The sequence below is a fragment of the Dromaius novaehollandiae genome, chromosome 1 (genome assembly GCF_036370855.1).
Source record: "Dromaius novaehollandiae isolate bDroNov1 chromosome 1, bDroNov1.hap1, whole genome shotgun sequence".
Taxonomy (NCBI): domain Eukaryota; kingdom Metazoa; phylum Chordata; class Aves; order Casuariiformes; family Dromaiidae; genus Dromaius; species Dromaius novaehollandiae.
Window position 1 is genome coordinate 12,705,481 of NC_088098.1, and position 21,538 is coordinate 12,727,018.

Below are 21,538 nucleotides of genomic sequence, written 5' to 3' on the forward strand. Positions count from 1 at the left end.
AAGCATGTATGACAAACGCATGTTTCACTGACCAGCCTGACTGATGCCATGAAACCAGGCTGGTATGCACATAGGAGAAGATCAAGTCATGTCAGCAGAGCTGCTGTGTCCCCACAAATGGTTGGTAATCCTGCCTATCTTCAGTTGACCCTGCTCATGAAACCATTCATGGGTAACATCACTTCATGCCAAAAAACTGCAAATACCACCTCAGCAGCCACGTTTTCTTGAAATGTTTATTTGGCTTTCTGAAGGGGAACAGGAAGTTGCTCTGAGTTGCACTCAAGTTTGATCTGTATCCTCCACAACATTTGCATGTAGAAGGGAAACAGATGGTGACAGGATGGGACTGACTTGATAAGGAGAGTCATGCACCAGTACCAGCATCTGCAACTGCTTTGGGCTACTATCTACATGAGCTGGGAAGTCTAACTCAAGAGAGAGGCCTTGGTGGATTCCCTGAAGAAGCTGTCATGGAGTGTGGGCTGCTCCGGCTGTTACTTACCATCTTTTTGTGTGCTGCATGGGAAGAAGTATATTTATTTTTGTTGGCACTTCCTTTAATGTGTCCCTGGCAATTGCCCAGATCATCTTATCATCTTATTATACTGGCAAGAGACAGCACAGAGCAGGGAAGAGGCACAACAAAGTCGTATTTGACACTGATATCATTTCTTTTGATGTGATGCTAGCCTGTGTCATCCCAGATAGCCAAAGTCCTTTTGCCCAAGTCAAGGGAAGTCCAGGAACCAGTGGCTTTTTCACTGCTACAGCACAGGGGGCCCAAGACAAGCATCGTAGCTGGGCAGGAATGCAATGTAGGTCTTTGAAGGTAAATGCATTGCAAAGAGAAAAAACACACTCTTGGAGAACACCTTCTCCCAGATAATTCAGGAGCACCAATTGTTTCTCACATAGGCAGCATTATCACTTCAAAAAAGAAATCCCAGAAGGAATTTTCTTCCATTCTATAGTAACTTTAGAAAGCAAGCTTTGCGGATCAATTGATCTCCCATTCTAATCTTGTGCTTCTTTTATCTGTTTTTTCCTCTTTTTTTTTTCACTCTATGCTTTTATGGCAGCTTCTGCCATTGGTATTACTGCTTCACACAAAAGTATTCCATCTTGACTGCGGCCAAGTGTTATCTCAATATGTTTACATCATCAGAAACATGGAGCTGTATACTACACCGACAATTAACTGGAATAGTAATTCTCTTGCTGTCAGTAACTTGTTGCCAATACTTACCCAATGTAAGTTTCTGCAACAAACAGCAACTCACTTCCTGAACTGTTTCCCTATTGGGGAAATTTTTCATCATTTCCACTATAACATTGTAGCAGCGAACATTTCCAGACATGAGCACTTCAACATTGCTGGCTAAAGAAAGAAACAGAAACAAAAACTGTTATAAAGAAAAAATACATGGTGATTGGGTTCTAATACATGACTTATTTAAATACATTTATGTAGAAAACTGGGCCTATGTTTCAGTTTTACCTTTGTTACTTGTAAGAAAGGTGACTTTTTTTTCTCAGTACTGCCATAGAAGACATTCATGACTACCAATATGTGGAAATAATTCATCAAGTTCAGAGTTTGTACTAATATTTATGGATTTGTTCCCCTCTATGGCATGCCATGTAATACAAACCTCCTCACAGATCATTCTTATGTAACGTTTTTCTTAAAGGTGAACAAAGCGTTTTACAAATATTAATTCGATCTTATAGTGTTTCTAACGCCATTATGATCAAGTAAATATTTCAGGTATTCCAGTAATACTTCAGTAAATCAAGCGTTTCTGTAATATTCCCAGGGCATATAGCAAAGAAAAAAACTAGACATGCTGACCTACATTTTTTTTTTTTTGACTACGCTTGCTTCTCTAAGTTTTCCTGCTTATTGAGGGGACAAGTTAGCAAGTTATTCTTCTGGCTCAGATTAGTTCTGCTATATGCCTATTGTATAGTGAAGGTATAGAAATATTCACCTAATGCTCCTGCAGTATTCTGCAAGTCGTTACAGATTCTGTATTTACTTCTTACTATTCAGGCTAGATACAGAAGCCAACGAAACATTCACATGAACTAGTAAAAAGAGAGAATGCATCATTTCCTACTGAGCTCAGAGACCCTGCATGTAGTAATTTAAGACAAAACAGCATCAGGGTAGTTAAAAACACAGTAATCTTTATCCTTGTAGTATGTCTATCCAGGGTATGATACAAAATATGAACCAAAATATCTTGGAAAAAATCCTGGCCCCAATGAATGAATGGAGTCTCCAAGATAATCGGGATTACTATTTGAGATCTATTCTGATCTTTGCCACAAACTTTCTTAATTGCCTTTTCAACAGCTTGACTTCTCTGTATACAAGGTAAGGGGAACAGCCACAACTGTATTATTAAAGATAATTAGTCCTTTTAAAGCAGCATAAGATATTCAAAGTAATATACCTCTGAATACTAAATAAAAATAATGATACCCAGTAAGTTGAAAAAGTTATTTCTGAGTGGGAAGGATATCTGAAGCATTTCATTTGTTAGTGAAGGAATGTACTTCTTTTTCCAATGTTTTAAGATGCCAGTGAATTATTAATGTCATTCTCAACTGAAAAACATCTTTTACTTTAAAGGTATGTTTCATAAAATAATTTTGCATCACTTCACAGTAAGTTATCACTTCACAGTGATAATTATAAGCATATTCAAACCTCCAGAAGACACTAAAATAGTTTACTACAGAGAGAACATAATTAAGTGTATGCTTAAATTCTGCAGGACTGAGCACTGTTAGGTTTGCAGGGAGCCACCATTTCCTAAGACTAGCTAGTGAAAAGGAGATGGAATGGGTCTCCCTTATTCTTAACCATCAAAAGCTGGTCATCTCAGCTCTCACACTAATCAATGAAGAGATCTGAGTGCTCCACATGGTGATTCATCCCACCCTCTCTTACGGTGAGGTGAAATTTCCTCTGGAGGTACCTGTTTCTCCCCATTAAATACAGAAGAATCCTGGATGACTCTGTAGGACTAGCCACTTTGATGGCTAACGTTAGATGACTCATCACCTGCCCATGGCTTCTGAAGGACAGCTAAGCAACAATCAGTTTTCTTACTACATCAAAACTTCTCAGATTTAAAAAGTGTTCTTGCACTGTATTGAGGTAAACTCTCACCCTTCAAGTTTCTCATGACATACAAGCTAGAACAAAGCCTAGGTAAGTCTTAGTGAAAGAAGGCATACTGAGGTATAAATCCTTGGTGCAACTCATTTGGAAAAGAAATTTGTGCTTCAGGATGTGGGGAGACAAATGTTTTACTACTGGATAAGCTACAACGTGAACTTACAGTGAATGACTTCCCCATGGTGGCTTTAAAGAAATAATTTTTCTTGTGTGTACTGTGGGATGTCACAGAGCAAGAATATAAACGCTGACAAGAGTAGCCTACCTTCGCACAATCATGCACAAGCTATCCTTTTTTCTCTGACTATTTTCAATCTTCCATAACAGAAATTAGAGTACTAACTCCCAAGCAAATTCCTACTCTGGATACAAATACTGACAAGGCTTTGTCATGTCCTCCTCTTGCAGCTGTTAAACATTGTATTAGTAATGACTTTTTAAAAAAGCATTTAAAATCTGGCATTCTTTTCCTTAGAAAATGGCAGCAACTTCTGGGCTAAGGTCAATTTATTTCTAGCTTGAGGATTATTTGTTTAACACAAACTAGAAGAGCTGGAAGTTTGAGAAAGAGAAACTGAAAAACTTTGAGTCTGACGGAAAACGGGAAATAGCAATTCAGTTCCTGTTTCGTAGCATCAACTGAGCCAGCATGGTTCCTACGGAGCTGACAAGATGTATGAGCCAGGCTTTACAACGATTCGCTTCTGCCAAGAGCGTAACAACAATATATCTCACAAACGAGGAGGAGAGCAGGATTCTGCTTGCCAAAATTGTGACTACCAGCAAGAAGCTGACAATAGATGCCTTTACGTCAACAAGATCACACAGCAAGTCAACAAATTGACACAGATCATCAAGGACGTATCTCAGGACCTGATTTTGCCCAGACCGCTGTTATCAGAGGACGAGACATAACGAAGAGGTGTTCTTCCAGCCTTACTGCACAAGAAGTGAGGACATCATGAGGCTCTAACGTGTGCAATGCTGCCAGCGCTCTTCCTTGCAGCCACCACTTAAAGGACAGGGAGAGGCGTCTTGAGTCCACACACCTTTTTATAGCCCTGGCCATCGGATTCACATGGACTGCTTTCCCCTTGTGGAACAGCCTCTGCCAACAATGTCCACCTTTACCTCTTTTTTTGCCTTTTTCAAGCAAAAGAACCACAAAAAGCACAGCAGGGATTTGAATTTTGACCTCTACAACCGTCATGATCTTAGTCACCTAACACTTTGAGGCAGAAGAAAGTCTCTCTCTCTGTTTCTTATGACAGATTTTGTCCTCATCAGAATGGGAGAATATTAAAATTTCGCATGAAAAATTACAAATCAGTATTTCTTGAAGAAAACAGGCAGGTGATTTGTCCGGAACTTCCAACCAGTCTCATTGCAAGGCTGATCCCTCTGTTGAAACGTATCTCTACATTTTGCAGCATTGTCTACAGCTTATCTTTAGAGTGGCTTAGAAATTTTTTCATAATCATAGAAAGGTTATCACAGACTGAGTAAGCTGATGCGAGCTATGGGAAGTGAGCAATAGAAAATGACTTCCAATAATGCACTTACATGGACCAGCTAAGGAATGCAATGAATAAAGTGCAGGAAGAATCACCTCTTCTTTCTCTGGAAACTCTTTAAATACTTTCAATATGATCATATGATCTTTGCTTTCAATAAATTCAGTCAGCTGCTCTTCTGGAACTAAATTGAAAAGCAAGAGAGATACAGTATGCTTTGAGGAAATAATTCATATTCTGGTACAATCTAAGAAAAGACAATTGTTTCCATAAAGTCTCCTTTTATTTATTTTCTGTTTCACAGAATGTAAGGTACTATCCATACATATCTCCTTCCACAGTGAAGACTCTCTTTCTTAAAAACTGAGTTACTCTATAGAAGCCTTTCTCTAGCCTACATTTTATGTAGCCAAACTCTGACTTCTAAATGCTTCCTTGTGAACCAATACTTAAAAAGATGTAATTTGGTCTTCTTCACAGAATGAACATCAGATATTCTTCACCAAGAGGGTGTATAAACAAAGGATAGGCTAAGCATACAGTGAAACAATTTGATGGAATTCTTTCTGTATGTTCCATGATTTTATTTCATTTTTTAGCTTCTTTTCATACAGAGTTCTTTCCATAAAGACTACAGTCATGCTTTAATAACATTTTACCTTTACCGTAATAATGGCTTTAGGTTTTTCCATGCCTGCTCTCTGTCATTTGGGCTGTCATAACTGTCTGTGCAGCTGTGCAGTGAACCAGATAATGGATATGATCCAGGTTAAAAAGGAGCCCCCAATTTTTATTTTTTTAAGCGGAATCATTTCCTGAATCTGGTTCATGATAAGGCTAGGTAAGCATTCAGGTTAGTATAACTTAGAAGGTGGCTTAGAGTCAGGAAAAAATTGCCAGGTGCAGCCTAGGAACTTTTTACATTAGCACAACCATAAAGAGGAAGGTATGCAGGTCTGTATCCTGAACAGTCTACAGATGTGTAAAAAGCAAGCACAGAAAATTGGAGAAGCTCATACCCTTGTGGAGAGGGAAGAGAAAATACTGCCGGGCAAAAGTATTTAGGGAAAGTGGAATAGGGGAAGCAAAGCAGAAGATAATTTCAGGCACAGATGTGTGTGAGGAACAATTAGAAAAGAAGCAGTAGAAAATGGTGCCAGACAGAAAAAATCTGAAGAATTGGAGGCTATCTTTGAAGCAAAGGAGGACAGTTGGCTTGGTGGGAGTGCTAGCATTTCTCAATATTTATTTTGAAACAAGAAACTCCAATGCAAAGCAAGGCTGCTAAACAGGATTTCTGCCCATCACACACACAGTTCCTGGAAATTCTGCAGAAATTCAAAATATGGTGACCTCATTCTTCAGAATAAAAACAGGAATATTGTACAGATACATACTTGCATGTTTTAACAGTGTCAGGACCAAAAGCTGAATCATATTTTTCTAAAAGTGCAAATGTTTTGGTTGATCTTAGACTTGCTTATACCTTACTGGCAACACTAAAATTCACTATTCTCTAAATAACAACTTTTTTTTCCCCAAGAACTAAAATCAAATGTTACTACTCTGCTCCAGTATTATTGACTAACTTTGAATCCCATCTTTCTGGCTAACTCTGGAGACAGAAATGCAGATACATTTTGATTTTTAAAAATTTCACATTCATTGCTCCAATTTAGATAATTTCTGATATGACTTGGAAAACCTATTTTATGCTAACTTATTTGAAGACCGAGATATACAAAACAGAATTTGGAATGCAAAGTATTCATTCTTTGCTGTTAGACATCTGCAGTCCCCTCCCAACTTACACATTTTTCTAAATGAATAACTACAAAATACAAATACCTTTCTCAAAAAGCTTGTGTAATGCTTTACATGCATGTCGCTGGATCTCTTCATTTTTAGGGAAGGTCTGCATGGCATTAAATACCAAGGAAAACACATCCACCTCGTCTTCCAAGAGCAGGAAAGCAATTACATCTGAATAGCAGAAGAGACTACATGTTGCAGTGATTTGTTCTCAACATTTATAGTGAAACACTGTACTTAACCATTAAGATTCCAAATTCTTTAATACTGTCTTTAAAATTTATTACTGTCTTTAAAAAATTATTATCAAAGCATGTGTAGGCTAGAAAATTTCATTGTCGTTCATGACAATTTTTCAAACTTATATCAATGGCATATAATATTCATAATGGCTGCTCCAGTATTTCAGCTGCAGCTGGGTTTTTTTTTTTTTGAGAGAGGAGCTTTCTATGCTGCTACCCCCCTGCATTCTCAATGGCCTGTTGGCTCCAGCTAGACTATAATTAAAGTTAATGGACAAATAGGAACAGAGAATACTTAGGGGGAGGTTCTGATAAGGTACAATTTCAAATATTTTTCTTAAGATATTGGAAATGAGAGTTTGAGTGTGGTTAATCAGTCACTGTGAAGAAGAATAGCAGTCAGGAATAAACTATTATGGAATATCCAGTCAACAGCTTATGACCCTTATGATGCCTGACAATGAAAAGAAAGAAGCTGCTGCTTACAGTCACTCACTAATAGCATATTTTGCTATTATTGATATTCACACAGTGCAACGCCTTACGAGACCTGTATTACCCAGCTTCAGCTGATAAAGTTAGGCATACAGTCTAAGCTAGTCCTCTAGGATCTCCACAGTTGAAGGGGAGAGGAAAGCTGGTTCAAGAAGTAATTGATCTTATCACAAAATAGACAAATAAATAGCATGAACCATCCTCTGAAAGTCACTATCTCACTCTACTGCCTATAGCAGAAGCTTGGACAGCCAGCTTGGCTTTAACTACCCAAAGTCAAGTCTAATCCTTAGTTTGCAAATAAGGTTGATTCCAAAGCCTGTTAGAGTCAATGGAATACATTCCTAATTTAACAGTAATATCTTGCTATACTATATGCTAGCTAGAATCAAACTATCAGAATATCTCCCTTACTGACTCTCTCTAATTTCAACAGAAGATCAAGAAACTCAGTACCATGCAAAACGTTCTCAGTACTTGGTACTGAGACCAGTACTCTGGTCTCTGCAGAGCAGAGTAACAGAGATATGTCAGAGACAATTAGTGTTTTCAGAAGTATTAACCAGCACTAAAAGAAGCAAGTCAGAATGTCACTGAATTTACATTTCAATAAGAAAAAATAAGGCCTTACTTATTTTATTTAACTATGGAGCAAGTATTTGTGTCTATGTTAATGGCAAGCTGGCATAAATAATGGGTCATGTTCTTCACAGCCTTGCAGTTTGGAGAATCATTTCTACCTGGGTAAAAGAGGTGCAAAACAGTACTGTTTTGACCTTGTACACAGGTTCAAATGACCTTACAGAACAAAAGAGAGAGAAAAAATCAGGTCCAACATGTACAATCACACACTTTATACCACAATTCTGTGTTTTAAAAGCTTAGACAAAGTAGGAAAGTAAAACACACCATACCTGACATGAGGAGTAGATTTAATGCTTTCAGTCCTACTGCTGAGAGATTTACATTTCCTTTGTGGATTGTAAGCATTTTAAGAATCTGCCTAAAATTAAAAAAAAAAGGGGGAAATATATTTTGGCTAAAGAAATGGTTACGCTTATAAAACTTTATCAAACATTTACTTTAAAAAAATAGAAATATTTAAAGAAATCAGCAAAAACTTCTTAAAGTCATTTTTCTTCTTACTCTTGATTCATTTTCTCAAACTTTACTTTCAGATTGTGTTTTTTCAAATTACTAATGAAATAACTTATGGTATTTTAACAATTTTTATACTTCATAAAATAATGATATATAATTTATCTTACTTTTAATCTTTTATTTAACTTTTATTTTTATATTTATGTATGTATACTTCATACTACAAGAGGCAAGTCTCATTCTGGATGGAACTACTGTACAGAGAGAGCACAGGTGTGGAACGCAGCTGACTGTGGACAGTATGGGATTGTTTTGCTTGATGCAGGAGTTAGGTTATAGTCGATGATCAAGGGTTTGCTGGAACAGAAAAGGCAGTTTCCCAGTTAAAGAACTTGAACAGCATCTTGTAGAACTCTACCCTACCAAAGTTTCTGCCATCAAGCCTTACGTGATGCCGGAAAAATCACTTAAAAGAAACTTTTCCCAGACTGTCAATTGAACACACTGTATTTTCTGGGTGGCCTAGCTTGAGACCCATGGATATTGCCCTCTGAAATGCTGCAAACAGTGTCAATCAAAGCTGAATTTTTAAACATAAAGAGAGTCGCATAATGCTAAGTACTCTGAAAAATCCAACACGTGTATCAAACTGGACACCCAGGATCAGTTGATAATTTTAACATCACTCTTTTTCTTCAAACTACCATCTGTAAAACAGTGGCCACATATCCATAACATCTTCTCATTAAAGTTTTTGAAAGCTCTAGACAATACTGGTGATCACTGAGAAAAGCTGAGAAGAAAATTAATAGGCCAGTTTTCAGATAGCATGTGGATAATGTGCAGTAAATAAGACAGTGAGTCACACACTGAATGATGAAGACGATACAGAAAATAAATGAGCATGGGTTTTGCACTGAATGAGGCATGGGTCCCAAATGGGGAAAAAACATGATCACGTAATTAAAAACTTATTCAAAATGCATAGGCTCCCTCAAAAGATGACAAGAAATCTTCATTTTTGATTTTCATTACTTTGGAGAACTTAACTTTGCAATCTTAGCATCTTCAAAGGCAGGGGTCTTTGTATGGATAATATCAAATAAGAATGGATTGTGCAATAGTTTGCAATTAATACATACTCATGACCTTTCTTAAAAAATGTAAAGCAGCACTCAAAGTTTCATCCAGATTTCACTCCCCAGCTCTGGCAATGATGTTGTGTATCACTGTGCAATTTCTTTTGTCTTCCTACTTCTAATCTCTCCTCTGTTGTAGCACTAGTGTCAAAGCTGTGATGATCAAAGTACACGTAAGAGGCAAAGTCAGATGGGAGATACAATATCCTTTATCTTTTGCAAGATAGGAGATTGCCAATTTTTTTCTAACTGGATCAGTCTAATAAAAGACATATCGTCTGTTCATATAAACTATGCCTTGCTTACATCCTTAACTGCTTATGTCTACAAAACTGCTACTGAAATCTAAGGGTTAGGCAGACTGCTGTATGTGGGGTGATCTTAAGAAGGGAAAATAAAATTCAGTTAAATACAGTTTTGTTTTGTTTTTTTTTTAAACTAAGAATAGATACTTCATTGAACCTTCTGCATACACACTTTGGACTTACTATATATATGTCTGCATACAAGGATGGATGCTGGCATTTGGGTTCTTTGTCCTGAGGCAAATTCCTGGCCCAGCATACAGCTCACATGCATGGACTAAGTAGCAGGGTGATGAATCAAAGAAATCAAAAAGCCATGCTAACCAAGCTGGTAGAGCAGCTAAACAGACACTCTTAAATGTGCTTTAACTTCCTGATTAAAGTGTTGTAGTCTTAAGTCTTCCTAATGTAATGTAATCCTTATTATGTGGGTGCACAGGTGTTTATGCATGCATACACGCGCAGAACTGTACACTGGATCAAGATTCCTTCACCTCTTCACCCCTTAAGGAGCAGTGGCTTTGACATGCTTATTCCTTATACCCTTTGTGGATGAAAAAACCTAGAGATGGCCAATGCTCTGAAGCCATTAAATGTCTCTCCTTTGCCCACCAAGAATCATTTCTGCTATGGGGATGAGGCGTTTGCGGGGAGGGGGCACTGCATCTGCTTTGAGCATACAGCATTTTATAGAGGGTGACGTGCCAACACATGAATGACATCAGCTGGCTCAGTACACTACAGGGTAAATAGTCATATACTAAGGCATATATAATATAAAGAGGAAATCCCCTGCATATGCCCTCCCATTTCAAGCTTAATCAAGAGTAAGGAAGGGAAACATTTAAAATCTCATCTACTGTATGAGAGTTTAACGTAACAGATTATAAAATGTCTAATGAAATCTCTCTGAGCTTAGAAAGAATGCAAACACACTCAGGGAATTTCCTTCCCTTCTCCTCAAAGTGATAGTGGCTTTTTAAATTATTTACTACACTATCAGTCAAGAACACCTCGATCAGTACCAAACTACTGTTCGTAAGCATGACTGTAATGCTGTGAAGCTGGCTCATATTTGAGAGAAAAAAGAAAAATGCTTATTTCTGGCTTAAGATTTCTGTTCTCCTAAAATATAGTTATATCACACAACAAAAGTAGGAATCTCTTGTAAATAAAATGACATTTTCTTCTCTACCATAACCATTTGCTGCCTAGATACCAACACAGTATGTGTTCAACATGGTGCAGATGCACTACAGTACTTGTCGCACCCACCTACGAGGAACTTAAGATACAATTTAGCTGCCTTGCTCTGTCTTTGGCACTGACAGCAATGTTGGAGCCTACTCAACCACTAAGAACAAGTTTCCCCCCGCAAAGAAAACGGTCAAGATGTCAGACAGGCATGCACAGTTGGCTACAATATTATTAGTGGGAAGGAATGGCATACAGCAATGTTAGCATCTGATCTGCTCATTCACTCTCTGTAGCAAAGGTTGAGTTTGAAAAGGATGTTCTGTTCAACCGCTCACACTGCATGGGCTCTGGGGAAGCTATGGGAAAGCTCATCACAATGTAGTTTTCCTGGGACCCTCTACAGTCAATGGAGAGAGACATGCATGTCCAGATTGCAATTTGTTCCAGGATAAACTAAGGGAGAGATGGAATGAAACATCCTCTGGAAGTAATTGTGTTCAGTGACTTCAGAGGTAGTTGAGGGTACCAGTTTAAACACTTAAGTTATAGACAACTAAAATTAGGTGTGATGAAACCCCCCCCTGTGGATTTACACTATTTTTAGGCTTGTGGATATAATGAGCCAGATTTGGAATGAAAGCACAGAAGAAAATCCACGCAATACTGCATCTGTCTATTAAAATACTGTTGTATTTTAATACCCTGATAATCACAGAATCACTGAGGTTGTCAGGGACCTCTGGAGATCATCTCATCCAACCTCCCTGCTCAAAGTAGGGTCAACTAGAGCAGGTTGCTCAGGGCCACATCCAGTCAGGTTTTTAATAACTCCAAGGACTGAGATATCACAACCTCTCTGGGCAATTTATGCTTATTGCCTCCTGTCCTGTCACTGGGCACCAATGAGAAAAGTCGGGCTCCATTTTCTTTACTCCCTCCATCAAGTATTTATACATATTGATAAGATCCCTGCTTGCATGAGTCCTCTCTTCTCAGGGCTGAAGAAACCCACAAAAATCTTCAACCATTTAGAAGCTGATGTAGTAACTTTATATACTATCTTTCATTGCATATATACACTGTCACGATGCCCAAGCATTCTAGAAGACTCTTTACATACAATATACTTACTGGTGAACACTCAGTACTTCCCAGTCCTTCCCAACATCCTTAGGAGCTATGTTCTGTAGAGTACTTGGACAAATTTCTATTAATTTACAAAGGAGTGACCAACTTGCCTGTAAAATAAAAATATAGCTATTTTAGTTCTATTTGGAACTTAAATGTTGTCTTCTAATGTTCTTGCCTTTTGGAAGATGTGTTCTAAAGTTATCTAGCTAAATAAGGGATAATGAGTTAACGCTAGACAAGACAAAGGACATAAAAAGTTAAAAGACAGAGATAAGACAGATGTGTTAATGATCCTCAGTGCATTGCTTGTAGGAACACATCACCTTCAACACACTTCAACATCATTTGAGGCTACAGGACGCAGTTAACACAGTCAAAATAGATGTTGACAGAGTGAAAAGTACAATGTGATCTATAGTATGTCGTTACAGGCCAGGGAAGATCACAGATCACTGTACTATTACAGCTGGTCCAGCTCTACTGAAGTACAGCTGCCTCCAGAAGAATTTGCAGTTTAACTGCAAATTATAAGTGGAAAGGACAGATTTTTAAGGGTGTCCAATGATTTAATGGGGATGATGTAATTAAACAATACTATATATTTCATATTCTGGCCATCAATCCTCAATTCTGTGTGCTTTCAAAACTTAATGAAAGGAGTGAAAGTCTTGAGATTACAAGGAAAGAAAAATAAACTAGTGTCAACAAAAACAATATATGTGTTCTTAATAACTACTTGCTCTAGCCTATGCAATTGCCTTTATTTTCAAATATCCGTACATAATTCCAAAACTGAAAAAGGCTCCTTGGTCTTTCATGTTGGAGAAATCTGTTTCCCCTAGTCCTTCCTCCCTGCCCCCGCCCCCCCCAATGGAGCAATGCTCTCTATTATTAAGAAAGCCTGCTAGGTCGTTGATATGCAGGCTGGCAAAAGTGAATGAGCTTTAGTGATGATAATCATAGTAAGCAAAATATGTACAAAGAATTAACTGATGAGCGAAAAACCCTGCTGTCTTGAAAGACAGGAAGTGCACTGAGAAATGCCAACAGTCACGATAAAGCAGATGTTACAAAAAGGAATTAAAACAAAGCATAAAAGTTTCCTTGGCCATATAAATAAAAAGAGAATAAAAGAAGTGGAAGTTGGCCAGTGTGCAGTGAGAATGGGGTCAGGACAGAAGGTAATCTAGGTATGGCTCAAAAGCTAAATGCGTAATTACATCAGTTTTCAGAGGAAGAGCTAGGTAAAGCAAAGGGGTCATGACAGGACAGCCAACAACAACAGGAATGTAAAAGGCTATCTCCAAAGCGTTTAACTGTAAAGTTTATAGAAACTGCATGACCTCTAATCCTGCACTCTGAAACACTAGATACATGAAATTGCAAGTCCGGTAGTGAAGAGGTTCCCACAGGAACAGCACAGACTAGTAACTTGACATCTTTCATGACAACTTTGTTGAATCTATGTAAAAGGTGACGCAGATGCCTAGGGACTGGAATTCTGCTTCTCTGTTTCAAATACTTGATCACTGGGACTACGTTCACACAGTCTTCAGCACCTCTGCTTAAATTTGCAAGGCTGAACGTTTTAAGCCAATTATTCCCTTAATGTTTGCAGAAGCAGAGCTTGACCATAAGGCAGTTTCCATGCTCTTCTTTTGCCTGGACAGAAAGTTGTCTTGCTCCAAATGAGACTGCAAACCAATAAACAGATATTATGGACATTTGGGGAGGTTAGGCTGGACTGTGCACTTGAGTCCTACCAAGCACAGTTGTAAAGAATAGTCTTACAGACCACCAATCTTCCCCAAGATGTGGGTATAGAGTTGCCTAATTTTTCATATTCTAAGCAAACCACAATTTATTAGTGACATGCAAACGGGTATAAATTTCAAATCTGCATAGCAAAGACATTGTAGAGGTGACCATTCATACACCGTGTATATTACTTAGCAAAGGCTGTATTCTAAAAGTCCCACTTTGTTGTTCCCTAACTGCTCTTGTAAAATTTACAACCTGAGGAAAATTAGCTTAATGGATTTAGAAAAGTCATTTTTTAACTAAAAACATTCCTTACAAAATTTATGTTTCTATTACACATTTTTATTTGGGTTGCCGTGACTCCAAGTATTGACAAACATTTACAATAACTTTGGAGGCAGAGAAGACCAAAGCAAACATGTGACCTGCTGACATGTGCCTATTCTACAATATTAAAATCACAGCCTGAGATTTCAGACAGCTTATTACCTATTTAATAATAACACAAGAAAGTAAAGGTCTGTTAAATACCAGAGAGCCTAAAGCTTATAGGGAAAGCGAAAAAAAGACAGAAAAAGACGTTCTTACAAACACTTAAAGTCAGTCCCTATACACAGGAACAGTTGGTGGCAGCAATGAAACTCTGTGGCTATTAAATCAGCCCCTTCTCATTTCTAGCATGCAGTAAATTTATATTGCATTAGCTCACACCTTCTGCATGAGACAATAAAGCTCTGCTGACTGCTCTTTACTGAAGTGTAAACATGTTTTGCTTTACACTCTAATCTGCTCCAATCACTGCCAAGCAGTAACTGCAGAAAGAAACTACTATATTTACTTAAAAGATGTCTATTTTACTTTAAGGCATTATTCTCTTTCCAGTCCAGTACCTTCCTACTTGTAAAGAAGTTTGCAAGGTTTGTATCTGTACTTGCACTGATACTTGCTATGAAGCTCAGTGGAGCAGCAGCACAGGATGCTTTGTAACAAGCTAAGCAGAAGGGGGAAAGACAATTCTCACCTCAGATACTGCTCTTACAGCGTGTATCTTCTTATGTGAGTCAATTTTATTACAATGCCAAAAGCAGAAGAAGCTACTGGCTGATTATCCATTTTGTTCAACAAAAAGTATTTAGTAGTATAAAGGGACTGCACCAAAATCAAGACTACATTACTCCTCCCCAGAAGTGAGACTTCTGTATTCGTAAGGACTGTAATGAATCACAGTGTTCTACTTATATACTGTGGATTTTTGTAAATCTCTTAACAGAAAGTGAAGGGATAGCTGTCTATGACATTTTATGAGGAACAGGATTTGAGCTTTGCACTGGTTATGTATTTGACAATCATATACAATGCAGTAACACAAAAGTGCTCCAAAACTTCTAAACTGAAGCAGTGTGAGATTGCAAAGGTAGGCAGAGAGAAGATTAAAACTTGTTTTAAAATTCTGCCTTACATTATGTCAGAGGAGTGTTAACATGACTAAAACAAAATTAAACAATCACTATCTTCCTTATGCACTTCTGAGAGTTCCTCACAGTCATTTCAGACCTACTCCTGGTTGTGGTTGGATTTGATATTTTGTACTTCCTAGTCTAAACTTTTGGGCAGTAATTTTGTAAATCATTACATACATATGTTTTATCCCCCCAAAACTGATGGTGCATCCTTCTATATTTCTCAATGACTTGACAATTGACTAGTAAAATAAGCTAAAACTTCATACTCTGCACAGATGTTTTAGTGCTGAAAAGAAGTTTGAGAAGATTATTACCAGTATAATCATTACACACTACAGACAGAAGTACAATTTCATATTTTAATCTGAATTGTATGTTTGTGACCTCTAGCTAAGGTCTGTTAGCTAAAGAAACATGCTCTTAAATAACACTATTATTTAGGAGGCTTTTGTGATATAATTTATGGTTTGCTTTCTAGCAAACAGAGAAAAATAAGAGATGCTAAAAATGTTGTAATCATACAAATTTGTTTAATAAAAGAGCAAGCGAGTTGCACAGAGATCTGCAGTTTATAACATCCTTTAAGCATAACATAGTCATAAATTCAATATATGACTGCCAGGAAGCAGCTGTTTCACGTGACAAATCTGGCAACTGCACCACAAGTACAACATCGCACTGCAGATGTGCCACACCTCATCCAAACGGGCCCACGGTAAGCTTGGGGAGCAGCCGAGCAGAACCACGGACTGCAGAACCTCCTCCTAGCTAAAAGAGAAAGTATTCTCCCCTAAAAACTCCGGGGCTGGTCCAACTCTCTCTCAGGACAGGGCGACATATGTCTGAGTTTATATTGTGTCATTCTGCTCTTCGAAAGTCAGTTCAAGCTCGGCAAAGTTTAACACTATCGCGCTGAGAATATGTTAGATAATATTACTGGTAATTCAGAACTGACGCAATGCTGTATCTGCATGGCTGGATTTCGATCTTCTACGTTACCTTGTTTTATTGTTTAAATAGGGATACCGAGAACAGCACCCGCGGGGAGCGGCCAGGGCCACCCCTCTAAGCAGCAAGCAGGCACCGCGTCCTCCGCAGATCGACAGCGTTTCGGGCAGCGGCGCCAGCGAGGGCAGTCTCCTTCCAGACGCGAAAATTGGCAAGCAGGGGAAAGGGCAGCCTGGCAGTCACTTTCATTGCAGGAAGGGACGGAGGGGCTCGATTCACCCGGGAGCACCGCGGCGCCCAGGGCCGCTTTAACCCGCTGTTGCCCCCCGACTTCGCCCCTGCGGAGGGCGGCCCGGTCCCGGCCCTGGCCCCGGTCCCGGCCCCGGCAGGCGAGGGCCTTCGCCGCCTCACGCCGGGCCGGGCTCTCCCGGCCGCGCAGCCCTCCCGGCGCGGCCGCGGTTACCTGCTGCACGCCCGCCGCTCCCGCGTACAGGTCGGCGACCAGCAGCACCGGCACATGGACGTTTTTGCCGTCGAAGAGCTCCGGGGCTGCGGCGGGGGAGGGGGGGGGGGGGGAGAGGCCGCGTTAGCGCCCGCCGCCGCGGCCGCCTCGCCGCGGGCGGGGGGCAGCGCGGCCGCCGCGCCTTACCGCTCTGCCGGGCCGCCAGCTCCAGCAGGTCGCTCAGGGTCTGCACCAGCGTCTCCAGCCGCTTCCTCTCCTGCACGTTTTGGAGCCGCACCACCAGCTTGCGCAGCGCTTGTTCCTCCCTCGCCGCCGCCTCCCGCTCCTCGGGGCCGGCGCTGGCCATGGCCCCCCGCTGCCCCTCCTCGGCGGCGGCTCACCCCATGCGCAGCCCGCGGCGAGACGGCTGCGCTGCGCTCCCGCCGCCGCCGCCGCCCGCGCCCGCAGCGCCGCCCGGCCGGCGTCACCCGGCTATTCCGAGCCTCCCTGCCCGCCCCCGCCCCTCCCTCCGCGCCGCGCCGCTCCTCTCCGGGCCATGACCGGCGCCGCGCGCTGCCAAGCGCGGGCGGACGAGCGACCCCCGCTGCCCCCAGAGGGCGCCCGCGGCGTCTTGGCAGGGGCCCCGCGGAGGGGAGGTGCCGGGGCCTCCGCGCAGGCCCGTTTCCAGTGAGTGACGGCCCCATTGCCCAATAGCGAGGCAGATGTTGGCCTAGGCTCCGCCCCTTCGCCGTGTTTGCTGTATAAGGCGGCGTGAGCGCGCTGCCGCGGTTGCGAGTTGTGTGGTAGTTGTGGTGGCCGCGTGTGGGTGGAGTGGCTTGTCTTCTTATTCCAGCGTAGTACAGGGAAAAAAGCCTGGGTATGGGAGGTATAGGGTGCCCTGGTCTGTAGGGAAGGAAAGGGGAGCATGTGCAGCCTGTGTGTATGTCCCCAGTGGGGTCCTCTGGGGAGGGGGCAGGTCCTGAGCTGGGGAGCTCCCCCCGTGTGTGGGGTTGCGTGTCCTCTCCCGTGGCTGGGCTGCAAGCAAGGGCCTTGGGGAGGCAGTGAGGGGGCTCGTTTCCTTCCTTGAGGGGTTAAGTCTGCAATGTGGTGACTGAGGTGAAAGTGGGGGGCTTTGGTGGTTCCAGTTAACCTCAATGGTGGGATGCGTGTGCTCTGTGCACCTGAGTGATTTGGTGTCGTGGCCTCAGGTTTGTGGGTTTGCTTAAAGCAAAATTCTGTTGCATTTGGAAGCTAAATCTCACTCCAAGCTTTACAATGGTGGGCCTTTCTGAGATGAGGCTCTCTTGCCTTGTGTGTGCATTGCTTCATTTGTGGTTGATGCAGTCTTCCTGTAATCTGACAATATTTCTGGTACCTCTTTCTGCTTTTCAGAGAGAAGTATCAGTTAATGGAGTAAGTTACCTAGTGAAACTGGATTTCGTTAGATAAATGTTAGACCTTGTGGAGGATGATGATAGGAATATGGATTTATTTGAAACTTGCTTAGATTTTAATGCCTATTTGATAGATATGCATAGTGTTTATCAAACAGCTGACTTACAGATCATTAACTTGAGTTTCTCAAAACACTTCTCTCTTTAAGAAGCAGAACTGAATACTTTCACTAATGCTTCTGAACCCACATAGTGCTAGTTAACTGTCTCCAGTCTGCTGGTGTTTTTGTCCTGAAAAACTTGGACATTGCTGTCCCAATCATTGAGAGTTCTTAGGTTTTTTTGCACAAAGAAACTATTGTCTTGGCATCCCATTATAGCCTGCTAACTAGGATTGCATTTGTTAAATTGGTGATCTAGCTTATTTACCTCTGAGACACTAGAAAACAAATAAGAATGTGGGGTAGCTTTATGAAGTAGTGACTCATATTTTGAGATGTATGAAATGCATTACATCTGGACTAAAATGAAAATTAGTTGCATTTAAATAGGCTATTTTTACTTGAAAGATGTGTTTTTCTTTCTGCAGAAGCAGCAATTCAAACACAAAGAACAGCTTTAGAGTATTTTCCTTGATTTAAAGCCTGATCATAGACTTCCTATAAATTTGAGAAGATTCTTGTATTTTGCAAATTTTATGAATACAAATACAGTCTTTCAGGTTATATCAATAATCAGCTTTCTTGAATACCTGCCAAACCGTAGCCATTATCAGACTTGAGCAAAAGGTTTGATGTATTTAAAGGTCAATCTTCATAATTTATACATGTCAAAAATGCCAGTTGTTAGGTTTAGTATCTCCATAACTATATCTTATAATTAATGATATTGATAGGTTGTGATATATTAATATAATTTCCAAATCTTAAACTGAATTTTGTGGCTGTTCAGTGCATTCAGTGGAGGTTTTTAGCTAGGTGTACTGCTGCTCCAGACTTCTTTGCGTTGTAGTTTGTTTAGGAATACAGTAGTGCAAATTATGTATGGACTGTAAGTTTTGGTGAATTTAAGTGGAATGAAGTCATGGATTTCATTAGGAAAACTGAGATACAGAGACCAGACCCTTTTCCTGCAATAAGGTGGGTTCTTTAACTGTATCTTGGGTGTAGGCCACTTGAGATTACATATATGTGCTGAGTTTGTTTTGCTGCTCTTCTGCTGCTGATCTTTTCTGATTCTCTCTGCCCCCAACAACTGTCAGCTTTTCAGCAAATGTAAGGTCAGGGTATTAAGTGGGAATAGAAGATAAAAAGAGCTAAAATGTAATCTTGATTTGTATTTTAAAAGAGCTTTCTGTCTCTTAGACATCTCACCTGTGATTCCTTCAGCATGCCTTACCTGGGCATCTAGAGGTTTTGGACTCACTCTACTTCCCTTGTTGGTCCCTAAATTCCAGATGACTTTCACTTCCATACACGTGTGTTTACTTTTCATGTTTTTTACCAAATCTGCCAGAATTGTGTAGCAGCTGGTTCTTTCTTGAGGCTGGGTGCCTTGGGTATAGGAGGATTATTTCCCCTTTCTGTTTTTTTAGCTAGACAGGTGGCCAGCTGCCCAGTTTGGACTGTTCTTCATTTATCCACTTAGACTCAGATGGCACCAATGCTCATTGTTATATAAGGTAGGTATCATCTCTGTATGACCATCCACACAGCTATAAAGATATAGTATGACATACCGATGTAGCAGAGACTAATAAATTGTTCAGCCTGCTAATGTATGAGAACAGATCTCTACCTTCAGCTTTTGCATTTCTGCATCCCAATGAATAAAGTACATGATATCATAGTTCTTCAGATGTGGCATTTTCTTGTTTAAATAGGCTGGGTGCTTACATCTCAGTGGTGGAGTTATCAATGGAATGCCTGCTGTTTTATGGCATCCTGCTTTTTCTTTCCAGCTGTAGCTTATGGACACTCTTTGGGGCAGTGTGGAGCTATGCAGAGTATTAAACATAACTTAAAGACTGATTTAGTTTGTGGAGAGAATGTAAAACAATGCAAATGTTCAGGTTTGGCCTTGAACATTGTAATTTTAACACAGACACACAGACACACACACCCACCAGGAAATTTTTGTTCTTATTTGTCACCTAATTTCAGGGAAAAAGTAGAAACCTGATCATGCTGATGAGCAATTTTATTATACAGAAATTGGAGAACTAGTCTATTGAACACACTTTTTAAAACCTGAATTGTAAGGGCTTCTGGAGTGGTGTTCATAATGTTTGGTATCTTCACTACCCCCAATGGCTATTAATAATTTGTCAGTCTATTTCTGTGTATCCTCCTACAGCAGTTTCTTGGGACAGCAGTATCCTAAGTATGCAATTCTATGTAGTCTTTGTACTTGTAGCTCCAGAATAAAGCTCACCAGTTGGATAACTGTTAAGCTGCAGCCCTCTGTGCTGCTGTGAAGTAAGATGCTGTCCCTCCAGGCTAGGAGGTGTAACCATGCTTTAACAGTCTTTTTGATGTTAACATTCAGACTTTGGTGGAACAGACCTCTCACCGGTGCAGTCTGCCAGATAGGAGCCTCGGAACTATGTAAGTATATAAAATGGTGAGCTTTCAAAGGGGTTTTCAATAGAGCTTTTCTAATGTTAGCCAAGATTCAAGTTGCATCAATAGTTCTAGTTTAGAAGTTGCTACACAGAAATAAATTTTTAATTAGAGATATTTTTCAGAATTACATGGATGGTCATCTTAAGGATGTTGCTGAACACTATTCAGGGACTACAGTTACTGACTGTGTAGGGGTCGTGGCTGGGTTTGATGGACAACATCATGACACTTCTCCCTCTGGGTTTGTGAAAGTGTTTTCACAGAAGGCTTCCATGGGGCAGGTTGTCTTCATATCCTTCATATGTCTATATATCCTTCATATGTTGTCTATATATCCTTCATATCCCATGAGTCATGCATCAGGACCAGACTGCCTGCAAAGGTGAGGGTGGTAATTCTTTTTGTCCATGGTGGGATCCGCTGCTGTCAGCCTCTGAGTTGCAGAGCAATGAGTCTGTGGTGGTGTTCAATTCCAGATAAGTAATAACAGTTCTGTATGAATTTACAATCAGTTGAATTATTTTGGCAACCAGCCTTTTTTGTCTGAGAATCCAAAAGGTATGTAATACAGGTGAAGGCTTTGCCAGATCCAAGAAACCTATCCCAGACATTTGTGCTTTTTTGTCATGTTGAATTACAAGTTCAAATATTTACCAATTTTTGGAGCAGTTAGGTGCAGTTACGAAACCTTATTGTCTGTTAATAGATCTCTGACCCAAAGAAGTAACAGTCAGATACAAGTTGCATGCAATTTTGCTTTACTGACAGTAGCTGACC

The 21,538-nt window shown here is 40.3% G+C and overlaps 1 protein-coding gene across 2 annotated transcripts in view; it reads right to left on the reverse strand.

Moving 5' to 3' along the window:
• LRRK2 (leucine rich repeat kinase 2) overlaps nt 1-17,343 on the reverse strand; it is a 71,610-nt gene extending 54,267 nt beyond the window's left edge. Inside the window, exons 1-7 of one of the 2 annotated variants that reach the window (XM_064505879.1) lie at nt 16,951-17,343; nt 16,765-16,850; nt 12,130-12,236; nt 8,171-8,259; nt 6,556-6,690; nt 4,757-4,891; nt 1,250-1,381 (exon numbers count right to left, since the gene is read on the reverse strand). In XM_064505879.1, coding sequence (XP_064361949.1) covers nt 1,250-1,381; nt 4,757-4,891; nt 6,556-6,690; nt 8,171-8,259; nt 12,130-12,236; nt 16,765-16,850; nt 16,951-17,110 — 844 coding nt within the window. In that variant the 5' untranslated portion in view covers nt 17,111-17,343. Of the gene's footprint in view, nt 1-1,249; nt 1,382-4,756; nt 4,892-6,555; nt 6,691-7,887; nt 8,008-8,170; nt 8,260-12,129; nt 12,237-16,764; nt 16,851-16,950 lie in introns of those variants that run through there. The other variant, XM_064505886.1, reaches the window with a different exon arrangement.
• Between the last annotated feature and the right edge of the window lie 4,195 nt (nt 17,344-21,538).